We start from the raw sequence: 14065 nt of genomic DNA, 5'->3' as shown, positions 1-14065 counted from the left end.
TGCAACAAGATCAGGAGAGCGCCCACAACACAACCTGCCCTCAGCATAGAACAGATTCAAGGTATTCCATAATCCAAACATAGTAAATGACTCTGAGAAACACGACCCTTTCCGTGGCAAAGGAAAAGCAAGTAAAATAAAATAATCTCTGGTCATACAAATGCAATTGCATCCTGCTTGGGATCACACTGCATACAGAAAACAAACAACAAGAACAGATATAAATACCAGATGTTATCCAGACATTGATATACAGATATAGATATACTTTTTGCAAGATGTAAATGGGGTCTATGATTTAATGCATATCTATTGAATATATTACAAATACCACAAATGTCAAACAAAATTTACAGAATAGGATGACATTAACACCTTTATATTTTGATTTCATAATATTCAGCTGGACAGCCGCTGTGCTGCTCCAACAGCAGTGATACAATTCTCAGTAAATTTGTTTTCTTTACTAACAGAGCGATTATTGGAGGTAATGAATGATACAGTAGGAGAGATGACGTTACACCCCAAAGCCAAGGGTTTGGGACTTTTCCCCCTACAGGCTCTGATCTTTCTCAGCCAAACAGATATTTTATATTGCATGGCACTAGAGCCTTAGAGTGGATTCACAATTTCTCCATGAGAACCCAGATTTAATCATAAAATACTTTATCTTCCAGCGAGGCAGAGATTATTCTGTCATGCCTGAGGAACAGTAGGACTGAAGCATGTGCCATATATTACAATATCAGTTTTCCCATTATTTTCAGCCAAGCTGAATTTCCACAAGTTGAGGAAAATTCCATAATACACCTCCAGCAAAACATCTTTCAATTAAAAATGAATATAAATTATTAGAGAGTAGGAGGAACCCCATTTTATGCTGCTTGATTGGAGGACCTCTAGACTGGTCTAATAACAAGTACACAATTTGATTATAATTGTGAAGTGATAAATGATTAATCAGTGAGGCTGTGTTTCTAGATTGGATTAGCTTTATAACATAGCAACATTGCTCACAGCCAATATCACAGCATTCACTGAGTAACCTGTAAGCTGGAGCAAAACTAAGCTTCTCAAACTGAATAAACAAAGTTAAGCGAGATACTGAGAAAGACTATCTATTTATATATACATGTCTGGGTATGTGCTAGAAGGCAGCACAAAAGACTGCCCTTAGATCATATTAGCTACTTTCTCTAATGGACACGAGTGGTTTGGGTCAAGGATAAGAGACAGGGAGGGGGAAAAAAAGACAGACAAGGCAGGGGTAGAGCTTACTTTGTCGGGAAACATTATCTGTAACGCTGGCATTGTCCTCTGAAATGTTATCACTCACATCACTGACGTAAGACTCATCATCAGAGCCCTGCGGGAAGGAAAAAAGAGAAGGAGAGGGTTGAGGGACTGGTTTAAGTTATTCAGTTACCATTTTGAACTGAATACTGCATACTGATTCATTCTCTCTCCAGTGCTGACTAATTGAGCTTTTGCAGTGTGTGTGTGTGTATGCGCATGTCCCAGCTCTGTTGTACAGGCACTCTGCAGTACTGAGTAGCCCAATGCAGCATTTTTATGCTCCTGATAGTGACCTAATCAATAGAACCAGAGCACTTAAAAAGCACTACGCATTACTCCTCTACTGCAATTCTCTCTCACAGACACACACACACACACACTCATGTTGGTTTTACTATCTTTGTGAGGACCTTCCAGCTAACATAATGCTTATTTCTATACCTGAACTTAACCCTAATGTTATCCTCAGTAATCAAAAAGGAAATAGTTTGGTTATTTTAGCTTAAAAAAAAACAAAAGTTGAGTTTATTTTGTGAGGACTGGGTAATTTGACACTACTGTATTATTGAGTGGACATGTATTAATTTGTCCTCACAAAGGGCTAATTACCTCTACACGTCACAAAGTCTTAAATCACCATTTTTGCATCATCATTTTTACTACATACTCATGGACACCTACTTGGTAACAGTTTAAATAAGGAATCACAGCATATGCAGTATGTTATGTTACACATTAGTTTCTAAGAACCCATTCTCTCACCTTGTCCACCCTATCATCTCCCCTCATTCAACCAACCTCCCACCCTTACCATACCCAACACATCCTCTTACGTCAACCAACTCACTCTCTAAACTTTACTGTAGAAAAATTTCTCCTCATCCAGGACATTCTCAAGTTATCCAACCTAACCTATTGCCCTCCTGTATCTATCTTGTCTCAACCAACCAATCCTCTCATCTCAACCAATCCATTATACAATCCATCCTCTGTTAGGCGTCTAACCAATCTTTTCATCTGATTCTATCCTTTTCATCTATTCTTAAACAACCTGTCCTCTTACATTTTCCAACCAATTCTCTCACTCTCACCTCCTCCAACTCATCGATTCACATACTCCACCCCATCCCCTCTTACCTCGTTCTCAGATGAGCTGGCTGAAAGCAGCACTTCCTGAGCGTCAAAGAACTCAGAGACGGATTCTGACATGGAGAGTCTGCTCTCATTGGAGGCCTGCTGAGTGAGAGGTATCCCAACATGGAGCTGTTCACTTGCCTATTAGATACAAATTCACATGATACATATTCACAGAGGATCCCATGATCTTTAGCTTGAAGATTTGCGGAATTGGTCTAAAATTATTACCAACTAAATTTCCAATCAGAAGTGAAATATGAGATTCATGCAAAGTAAAACTGAGTTAACATGATTTAATCTGAAGCTTAATTAAGGTTCAGGCTAATGTTCAGTGAACTGAAGTTTATGGTGATGAGGTGAGCGTGGGGAGTTTGTACCTCTTCAGGACTGCTGATGATGTTAACACTGACCACCTGCTCTGACAGCACAGACTCTGAGTGGATGCGATTCAGTCGAGTCTTCAGCTCTGCGTTCTGGGACAGGGCCTAAACATTACCATAGAGTAAACCAACCACAAATTAAAAAATTCTTATGTGATGATCCCCAGGCTTAAACAAAACACATTTGGAGGGTTATACAGTTGCAATGTTTTGATGTATCTGTGGCCTTTCTAAGCCTTTTCTCTCCAAAAAAAAAAATAATCATCTTCTGCTAAAATCCATATCAGGTCAGCATCCAGGCATAATCCTCTGACACCAATCTACAACAATCTTTAAACAAACAGCAAAATAATTTTAGCTTTTAGCTGTCTCAAAGGAAAAAAAAAATCAAGTAAATTTTGAATATATAGAATGTTAAAGTGGACCGGTTGTTTGGAAATTTCATGTACTGTATGTTGGCCTGCTTAGATACAAAGACAGAATCCCAACTGAATTTTATTCCATTCAAATGAGTCCAAGAAAACCTAATCCTTTTTTCCAATTATGGTCATAACCTGTTATCAAACCAAAGTAATTACAAAGGAAATCCATGCCAGGTTCATTTTATTTTATATAATCAGACTGTAAAACCTCACTTCCAGTCTTATTAACCCATTTTGAGGTGCATGGCTGCGTTAGAGACAATATTCATATAATTAGTATGAGGAAATCAGTATTGACCTGTGATAGAGAGTGTCTTAGGGTCATGATCTGAGCTGATTGGCTCGACAGCTCCTGCTCTGACAGCACCTGCTTGATCTTCTCCTTCTCAATGGCAACAGTGTTGAAGGCAGACTTCAGCAGTGAGTGCACTACAGCACACACAAACAGTCATTCATTTACAAAGGCAATATTCTCTTTCATAATTTATGTCACGTTCATATAGTGATTCGTCACTTTCCGAAAAATATAACCTAATAGTGAAAAAACTGTATGGCTTCTGTAACCCTAAATGAGAGGCCCACAAATGTGAGCTACTAATGTTTGGGGACTTTCAGTGAATGCTACCTTTCTGAGCAATGATGCAGAAGTCCTCCTGCAGTTTGATGTAATCACTGGCACACTCAATGCCATCAGTCAGGCGGGTGACTGGGGTTTGGTAATCAACTAGCTCTGCGCATAGATTCGGGTTTGAGGCATGAAGACGCATTGGTGACATACTTGTGCTCAGAGGTACCTGCAAAACACAAAACCACACACATTAAGAGAAAGCAAGCCATGCATTCTTTCCTGGATACAAGGGAACAGAAAAATCCCAGAATCAAGCAAGACAAAAGCTTCATTCTAAACCAGGGGTAGAAAACCTCAAATCCATATGCTTGTGATGTATTTAGACTTTTTCTATAGCCACACTGAACACTTAAATAAAGTACAGGTTAACAGTCTTACACACACTGAGACAGACTCCTCACTCTAGTACATGTGGACTTGCGTAAAATTCACACAGGCCTGCATTATGCATCATACTCTATAGTCTAAATAAGGTACAGTTGTATCTGGTAAAGACTTGAGTGCAGTGTAAAATTAAGTAAGTGATGTAATTCAGTTGAAATAAGACCTTGCCTTTTTTTTTTTTTTTTTAGAACAACATCTAGCAGACTGCAGTCCAGATGAGGACCCAGCAAAGTAATTCAGTAAACCAAAATAAGTGCTTGAAAAAAATACTGTAGAAGAACCAAACAATGTGGAAAAAAAATCTATAGTTCAGCACCTCTAGTTTTCTAAACACAAACCATTGCAGCATCTGTAGCAGATCCTCTCTTTAGTAGATCCTCAGCTTTATCTAATCACATGCATTTAAGTAAATTATTTAGATGAAGGCAGCTCATTGGTCCAGATACAAGCTATAGATCTAGAGACATTAGCTGAGAAAAGGGTGAGTTTTCATTTTATTTACCCTCCCTGGTATGATCAGCAAACTGACAACATGGCGTGCTTAAAAAAAGAAAAAGTTGAAAAGATGAATGGACAAAAAAGTATGCATTTATTCTCCCCACATCAAAAAGAAAACATATGTCTCTTCTGCACAGATTCTGTGATGCTAGTCAAAAATGGCCCCATGAAGCCCCACTATTAAACAAAATCACTTCAAATTGTCTTATTTAAAGCCACAATCCTTAATGGTTAAACATTAAAAGTAACTGTTGTCGCCATTCAGTCACGTTAGTTGCTTAGCCAACCTTATGTAAACAAGTGATTAATTTCACAAATTATATCTGAATATCCCTGCTTTAGAACAATAACCATCTATTGACCTCATTAGCATTTGATAATAATATGAACCTTATACTGTGTAAGTACAGTAAGTAAACAGATGTGCACTCAGATCTGGAGAGCTGCAAGTACCACCATCCTACCTACGTACATGATCAAACTGAACACCTGACTAACTAATAATATAATAACTAAAAACCTTTTACATACTATAACGTTTACTGTATTATTCAGCATTGTTACTGTTACCATTTGGCAATTCCACCAATTGACTGTAACTTTTAAGACAGGGTATTATTATAACCTCACAGCTCTAGGGTCCCTAATTTGAACCTGAGCTTGGGTTACTGTCTGTGTTGAGCTTCAGGATCCACTTTACCCCAGACGAAGAATGAATTTTTAAGATCACTCATGATTCATATTGTTTTTAATTAGAAAGATACATTAGACTGCATATAGCAGTTAACTTAGTGAAACAGGCTACATATTTACATATTGACATATTTTATATTACGTGGACTAACAGTAAAATCTCAGATTGTGATGCTCTGGCAGCAGTGATGTGTGGAAATCCACTGTGTTAAAACAACATGAACATGACAGTCATCGTGTCACATAAATGAGTCATGAGTCCACTGCTGCAGTCCAGCAGTGAATCTGCCTTTTTCATCTCAGTGTGGAGTGAAAACAGTTCAGAAGGTTTTGGTAGTTGCACTGACTGAGAATGCAAAACCATGTAATTATTATTCCATGTTGATCCTCTCTCTGCTTGAGTGTGGGTGAGAGAAGGGGAGTGGGTATGTCACGGCATAAGGTGACTAAAGCAGTAATGAAGGTTATCACCTATTGCGAAGCTGTGATTACAACTCTGCCAATTGTAAGTGACTCACGAGGTGAAAAACAGCTAAACAGTTTTCAAAAGAAAAGAGAAAACACACAGCAAACCAAGTAATTCATTGGGAATTAGAGCAAGAGAGACGATGTACCTGCAGTTGCACTTTTGTATCTTTGCTGACACTTTTTGTTCTCCATCTTCTGCTGACTCGCTTGTCTTTCTTTGATAAATCTACACAATTACTCTAAGTTACACACATGCATACAACCACGCACGCACACAAACACACAGATGGGAGTGAGTTAATAGCACATAAATGTAGCATCTTAAGAACTAAAAAGCAAATGGGATTTTTATTAGATGTAACAGCTGCTAGATATAATGGCATGCAAATGACCAAATAAAGTGCATATTTTACATACAAGTCTAGATTAAGGCATTCATTATAATGAAACTGTGTGGGTCAGGCTTTAAAATGATACTGTATTGTGCTGCAGCTGAAAGTTATAAAACGATACAAAATTAATAAGAAAAAAAAATCCAACACATTTTTATGCAGCACTCTTTAAGGATGTTTGTTGCAACGATGCAACAAACTCGTCCCTCTCTGCTCTTTGTGTGCTTGTTTTCTGCTGGAGCTGTGTAGTAAGTAAAACAGAAGGAAAACAGGAACCCTGCATCCACATTAGCAAGCGACAAAGCAACAGCTGAATTTGAGGCATAGAGCTGCAATTCCAGCAACAGCAAAAAGCAAGGCAGCAAGTGATGTTATATAAATTAGCAATCATGTGGTAAAGCAATCAATCCAAATGAATGGCTGAAATAAATTTCTCAGACCAGTCCTACAGTGTGAGTTTTTTCTGGTCCAATTGTCTGTACTGAATTCTCATTTAAGTGTGTTTGACATGCAATCATTAAAGAAAAATGTATCTGTCATCTGTTCCTAGGTTATTATAATATTAAAACATATTTTAAACAAAAGTAACACAGTGATACTGTACGCAAGATTATTCAGTAGTCTGTTTACAATTTGGCTACTACCATTTATCATGCACACCTACAAGTAACACAATAATAACAGTAATAGTATAATAGCAGTCCCTACACACTAGGTCACTTGTCACTTGTTAGAATGAATGCAGGAAAGGAAGGAAAAGTACCTGTTTTATAATAATGATTTACTATAAAGTCTGTCACCAAACATAATACAGTATCACTTTAAAATGCAGTTATAAAACATTTCCATTGTTACATACAGTATAATACAGCATGTCATTATAAATCAGAAAAAATAAGGCAGTCAATGAGATGAGAGGTGTGTTTATGATGAAACATGGAGAGGCTCTGAATGTATATGAACGGATGAGACTGATTTACAGATGTATGATATGCTATGAGGCATGGAAGACATGATATGGAGGGCTAAATTAAATTGCATTTTAATGGGCTGTAATGAATTCGGTGAGTTACTATACAGACTAGTGATTACATAATTGTGAAATTTCTGGACTTTAAATAATGGCATCAGGCACACGGTTAAGTGGTGTTCTCAAAAGAACTCACACATACACACACACATTCAGATGCACACACCTGCATTTTCATCTGGAAATGTCAAAAAAAATAAAAAATAATAATAATAATAAAAAAAATCTGTTGCACTGACTGCCAAACCTGCAATACATTTTAGCTCTGTGTGTGTGTGTGTGTGTGTGTCTGTGTGTGTGTGTGTGTGCGTGTGTGTGTTTATGTGCATTCTGTGTATGCATATGCAGTACCTGCATATCTGTGAAGCTCGGTGCTGACTGTGTTCTCTGTAAGATCTCCAAACTTTGCAGCAACCGACTCAGCTCCATCAAACTGGACTGACAGTGGGCAAGCTCTGAAACACACACCAACACACTGTTTTATTGTTTGCTTTGGTCCTTAGACCAAGTCATAACTAATGTTTTCATAACTGCTAAATGCATCCTAGCTAAGACCAATTTATACCTATTGCACAAACACATTACACCTGGACTTAACTAAGACCTGCTGTAGCTGCATGACAGTCCCAGTTGCTAAGCAGACTGTGTTATTAAGCAAAATCGGCAGCTGTTCTGCATATTCCTATACTACTACTGGCTAATCCACGATCAAATTAATTCATGCTACTAGCAGTGGAACACAAAAAAGCAGATTAGACTTTTCTAACAGCCAAAATTATAAAACCATGTGAATTAAAAACTATTATTACTGTCTCTCCCCTGTCAATCAGAGTGGCAATATCCAGCTGTGGACATCTGTGAGCTCATGTATGCAGAACAATTAGAGCTTTCCTCCGAGTGTGTTACACTGCTCTGTGATGCTGGCTAGCTAGTGGGTGGGAATTAGTAATCAATCAATAAATCAATAAATAAATAATAAAAATATATATTTAAAAACAAAAAATTGGGAGGAAATGAGGGAAATAATCTGGATCGAATAAATCAACAAGCTGACAAGCTAAATATATAATCTATCTATTTTCATCTTATGTTTATTCAAGAATGATTTATTTACATGCTACTTTTAGGTTTTTGCTTTGTATGTTTTGTTTACATATGATTTTATTGAATAATCATTACATAAAAATTAGTTCCTATTTCTGTATATCTGTCTGTCTGTCTATGTGTCTGTCTGTCTATGGATGAGTTTATTTAAATGAAATAAGCTATGGATTTGGATTTGTGTAAGTCGGTGAATAAGTATGGCTAAGTATGTCTATCTCCCTGCAGAGAAGTAGAGAGTTTGAGTAAAGAAAATGTGGTACTGTGCCAGCTTTAGTCATATACCATGATTAATAATGCTGAATATACTGTACGTTAAACTACCGTGGTTGCTTGCAAGTAAACACAGATAAAAATGGAAAATAAACCTTAGCGCAAGGAAAGAAAAGACATATCAGGTATCTGTTTATAGTAGTTTCTTCTAAATTCATCTAAAAGCTTGTAAAATGTGTAAATATAACAAATTAGATGCACCACTCAAATGAACTAGCAAATCACAGAAGCTAGAATTCACCGGTGTTAGTAAAAATTAGTTGCCCAGATGGTACAAAAGAACAGTCTTAAATTTACACCCAGAAAGTTGCTTCCGACTTCCGACTAAGCACCCAATCCTGCAGCTCACTATGCACCCATTAAGTCCACTCTGAATGAGAGCAGCTTCAAGTGAATAAAGGACGGTTTAATCCTATTAAAAATGATACTAATTGCAACAATGCCTCTTATTCTCTTTGCCTGAGGAAGAGGAACACTTCAGCATCATTAACTGATACACACAAATCCTTACATGGCTAGAGGGAAGAGAAATGCAGACGATTGAGACAGAGAGAGTGAGTGCGTGTGTATGTGTTACCCTCGGCACACTTGTCCATCTCCTCTGACTCCTGTAGCCACGCTGCCACTTTGCTCTGACCATTGCTGTAGGACGGTGGCAGGCTGGTGGTGCAGGGCACAGATGGCTGCCAGGGCAGAGAGCTGGGCTTTACCTGCTGCTGAGAGGACATGGACATGGACACACACACACACAAACATGCACAAACACACACATGCAATAATTCATTTAGCCCATGCTCTTATCTTGAGTGATTTGAAAAATGGACAAGTAGAGGTTGGCAGAAAGAATCATGCAGAGAGGCTCCCAATTTAGTGCTTTTATCCAATTACAAGTTCTTGCAGTATGATAACTGTGCCATACCTTACTGATTAAACAGTTAACCCCTCTTGTACTGCTGATGCTATTTATAAAGTTTGACATTTGTCTGGAAATTGTGCAGCATGGTGGAATATTTTCCATTCAAAACAGAGACTTTCTTGGCATGTCCCATGTATATAGATAGATCATTAAATGTTTCTAAATAAAATTAAAGGTATAGTGACTTTACCATTATCATTACCATTATTACTTTTACCATCTTTAGCAGTTTCTTATATATGACTCATATCTGACTGACTCATATTTGACTGACACTGCAATTAGGTGTGGTTTTTTTTTTACCATACATACATACATACATATATACATATATATATATATATATATATATATATATATATATATATATATATATATATGGTAAAAAAAAAAACACACCTAATTGCAGTGTCAGTCAAGAATGTGAGAAAAACAAAGTTTCTATTACTGAACTCATCTATGGGACAATAGCTGCCTGTTCTTGTTGTATCTCCTCAGTGAGAGTACAGGCAGTACAGGAAAAATGTAGAGCTGGTGTGTTTTGATGAGTCATTACTGAGTTATATAGAGTGTGTCACAAAGACCATTGCTGGAGGACAGTTTATGTGTCTAACTACACATATACTTATTTAGAGAGTATGTATGAGAGGTTTCACCTTCGGTTCGTGAGCAGAAGCGGGGGTTGTCTGAGGTGAGTCTATGCTGGCAGGAGGAGGGAAGGTGCGTAAGCTGGCATCACGAGGAGAACGCACAATCTCATTCTGTCTGTACAGACGATGGTGACGCAGCTTACACACCCAGGCATCAAACACATCCGGAGACTTCACCTATACACACACAGAGGACAGTGACGAGACAACACATGTCTCCAGCATCTGTCTGTCTGGATTGCTGCTCATTTGTTTACTGCAAACGCGCAAACATGCATATTATCTTCTCCCTCTCAGTCTCTCACCTTGAGATGGTAAATGTGCTCCTCTGTATCCAGGTCTATGCGTCGGGCTCTTTTCTTTATGGACATGACAGACAGGCCGACATCTATACTACCATGCAGCTTTCCTTTCTGAATCTGACACAGACATAGAGAGTCAGCCTTATAGTCTGAGAAAAATACTTTAGGTGAACCAACACAACATGCATTTTTAACTGTTAACTTTCATTTGTCATTGTACTTACATCTATAGGGGATTTGGAGTACTTCAAGATCCCATTATCCAGAACAAAGAATCTCTGCATTTAAAAACAGCAAAGCAAACAAGCTTGATGTTGCAGATTATAGAAGACTGCAAACAGAGTGGAACTAAAACAATAACAAAATATTAAGGAATGGCCAGAGTTCCAAATGTGCCGTATTCTGTACTTTCTGCATTACACACAGCAGAAATTGTACTTAATCTGCATTTTAGGTTGGTTATTCTGAATAGGGCACACTATCTCTGTACATAACACTGTTCCAATGAACTGTGAGACCTTTCTTATTGTTGGTAAAGATATGGGACATATTCAGAGTTGATGACTTTAGTCAGTCACTTAAGTGCACAACAAATGCATAAATAAATGTTTGATGGCCTGGGAAAACCCTTCACATGGCAAAATGTTGAAATTTTCTTAATATCTAAAATATGTTTTTATTTTGCACATATCACAATCATAAGTAATGCTATATATTTTAAAGTCTGGTTATCCTCAAAAGGAGAAAATTGCATTTAAAGATTTCTTTGTGACTCCACTTTTTTTTACCTTTAATTTAATAGATAATATATAAGATGATAGTATATAATATAAATTATAAATATGACCAGAAATGTATCTATGTCTATCTCTACACCAACCTTTATTCAAAGCCAACAGATCAACAGCCTGTTCAGTAGTCCCGCCCATCCAGCAGTCATTCCATATTTTATAAAATCTAATTTATTCTATTTTATTTTAAAAAGGGTAAATAATATTTATAGGTCATATAAATCATATTTACATTCTGAACTATTTTAGGAGTACTCAATATCTATATAGGCATATATTATCTTGGTTGGAATTAGCTTAACCTATCGTAATATCTTGAGCTGTAGCAAGCTGTATCAAGCACACACCCTGCCTACTAATTATGAGCACAACAATAATGATAATAATTTTATACAGTATACAATGGGAAAGTCACTTCTGGCATTTAAACATGAGCCTCATCAGCGCTCTTCACATGACTGATCGCCATTTGCTCATTATGGCCAATCTGACATTTATGTTATCAGTTATGATTAAGAACTGAAATGATTAAGCATATGTCTGTTTGGCTATTGCACATAACTATCCAGCTGCATGAAGGAAGCATTCACTGTGTGACGTAATCACATTTTCATCATGTTTAGTAAACTGAGTCCTAACTCAATCTTTGTGAAGCTTAGAGAGGGGTGAAAACATTGTGGGATTTGTAGCAAAAGTGTGGGCAATTCATGCAATTATTATTTACTTCATAATGTCATATTTATATATTTAATATTGCTCTCAGATTGCATTCAACCTTTGCAAGGTTCACATTCTGTTATCTGAATACCACAGTGCAGAGTTTTGGTATTAACTTCTCACCAATGTGAACTCAAGTAAGCTCTGAATGCAGCTCACAAAGATTTCTGAGGTTTGATAAGGATTTTGCAGCACTCTGTGTAACCTTATATTGTGGTGAGTAAGCAAAGTACTCTCTGTGAACTAGGATAACACTCTTCTCTAACATAGCATATTTTTTCTGGGTCTGTTGTGAGCCGTAAGGAGACCATCCCAAAACTACTAATACGTGACTGACAGTGTAAAACACCAAACTACCACTTACTGGTCTTTAAGCCTATACAGAAAACAGAAATTGTTGCACAGATGATGTGTTTCTTCAAAGGTTGACTTATACACTGTTGGAAACTTTGTCAGTGAAGACCAGGAGACTTGGATCCTCTTCAGCAGGATTCTTTATTGAGAACGCACTGGTCGGTCGCTGCAGTCATCAAGTCTCCTGGTCTTCACTGAAAAAGTTTCCAACAACACATACAAATTTGTGAAATGAGAAAATGGATGAATACAATATGAATGAAATCCTCTCTGACCTTGTGCCAGCCCTTCAATGGCCATTTCCTCTTCTTCAGCATAAAACCCTCATGTTTATCAGGTCTCTGGACGTTCGTCTGGCCAATCTTCAACCCCTCGATGATCTCCCAGCTGTCTGCCTCCTAAACAAGGCAAAGGATACACACTAAGTAAATGCAAATATGAAATTCATATTAAAATTATAATCCATGAATGCAATGAGTCAGACAAATCCTAGTCGCCAGGACAGTGAGACGGAGAGAAAATATAAGCGTGAATAAATTAAGCACTGGACATTTATTCTGTTTCGGCAGCTTCAGATCTCTCAGCACTGCATTTTCTACACCATTAGCTCTTTGCGCTTTGCACACTAGACATAAGAGGGAAGAGGGAATTGGGGATAATTAAAATTTCTAAATTATTTTACATAAACATAAACCCAAAAAACCTTTTCCAACTATTCTCAACTTACAGACACATTGAGAAAACCTGCAGGCTACTGACAGGAATAGACAAGACAGTATGCTGTCAATTAATTCTGCAATGTCAGTCATCACAGAGGCTGAAATTCTGTGCATGAACTTGAACAGGCAACATTTGCAATCCCTTTCGAAAGTATTGGAATGACAAAACCAATTCTATTGTTTTTGCTACACAGTGAACATATTTGGGTTTGTGATCAAAAAATGAATATGAGACAACAGATCAGAATTTCAGCTTTCATTTCCTGATATTTACATCTAGATGTGTTAAATAACTTAGATCATGGCACCTTTTAGGTGAACAAAAGTAACAGATAGTCTTAAAGTAAATTAAAGTAAATAACACTTAATATCTGGGTACATATCCCTTGCTTGCAATAACTGCATCAAGCCAGCGAACCACTGACATCAACAAACTCTTGCATTCGTCTTTTGTGATGCTTTTCCATTCTTGCACTGCAGCTTCTTGCAGTTGTTGTTTGTTTTGGGTGATTTCTCCATTCAGTCTCCTCTTCAGGAGGTGAAATGCATGCCCAGATGGGTTAAGGTGTGGTGATTGACTTGGCCAGTCTAAAACCTTCCACTTTTTTCCCCCTGATGAAGTCCTTTGTTGTGTTGGCGGGGTGTTTTGGGTCATTGTCTTGCTGCATGATGAAGTTCCTCCCAATTAGATTGGATGCATTTCTCTGTAAATTGGCAGACAGAATGTTTCTGTACAGTTCTGAATTCATTCTGCTGCTACCATAATGAGTTACATCATTAATAAAGATTAGTGAGCTCTTCCAGAAGCAGTCATTCAGGCCCAAGCTATGACACTACCTCCACTGTGCTTGACCGATGAGCTTGTAGGTTTTGGATCATGAGCAAATACTTTCTTTCCACAATCTGGCCTCTCC

The 14065-nt window shown here is 37.5% G+C and overlaps 1 protein-coding gene across 5 annotated transcripts in view; it reads right to left on the bottom strand.

Moving 5' to 3' along the window:
• osbpl6 (oxysterol binding protein-like 6) overlaps positions 1 to 14065 on the bottom strand; it is a 50929-nt gene that overhangs the window by 11559 nt on the left and 25305 nt on the right. The window contains exons 3-14 of one of the 5 annotated variants that reach the window (XM_026912554.3): positions 12708 to 12830; positions 10795 to 10848; positions 10574 to 10687; positions 10275 to 10445; positions 9280 to 9418; positions 7680 to 7783; positions 6053 to 6145; positions 3861 to 4029; positions 3534 to 3664; positions 2811 to 2918; positions 2434 to 2571; positions 1279 to 1366 (exon numbers count right to left, since the gene is read on the bottom strand). In XM_026912554.3, the coding sequence (XP_026768355.1) occupies positions 1279 to 1366; positions 2434 to 2571; positions 2811 to 2918; positions 3534 to 3664; positions 3861 to 4029; positions 6053 to 6145; positions 7680 to 7783; positions 9280 to 9418; positions 10275 to 10445; positions 10574 to 10687; positions 10795 to 10848; positions 12708 to 12830 (1432 nt within the window). The remainder of the gene's footprint in view (positions 1 to 1278; positions 1367 to 2433; positions 2572 to 2810; positions 2919 to 3533; positions 3665 to 3860; positions 4030 to 6052; positions 6146 to 7679; positions 7784 to 9279; positions 9419 to 10274; positions 10446 to 10573; positions 10688 to 10794; positions 10849 to 12707; positions 12831 to 14065) is intronic. The other 4 variants (XM_026912555.3, XM_034304511.2, XM_026912556.3 and 1 more) reach the window with 4 other exon arrangements.

The sequence above is a fragment of the Pangasianodon hypophthalmus genome, chromosome 5 (genome assembly GCF_027358585.1).
Source record: "Pangasianodon hypophthalmus isolate fPanHyp1 chromosome 5, fPanHyp1.pri, whole genome shotgun sequence".
NCBI lineage: Eukaryota > Metazoa > Chordata > Actinopteri > Siluriformes > Pangasiidae > Pangasianodon > Pangasianodon hypophthalmus.
This window is presented reverse-complemented; position numbering and strand designations above follow the sequence as displayed.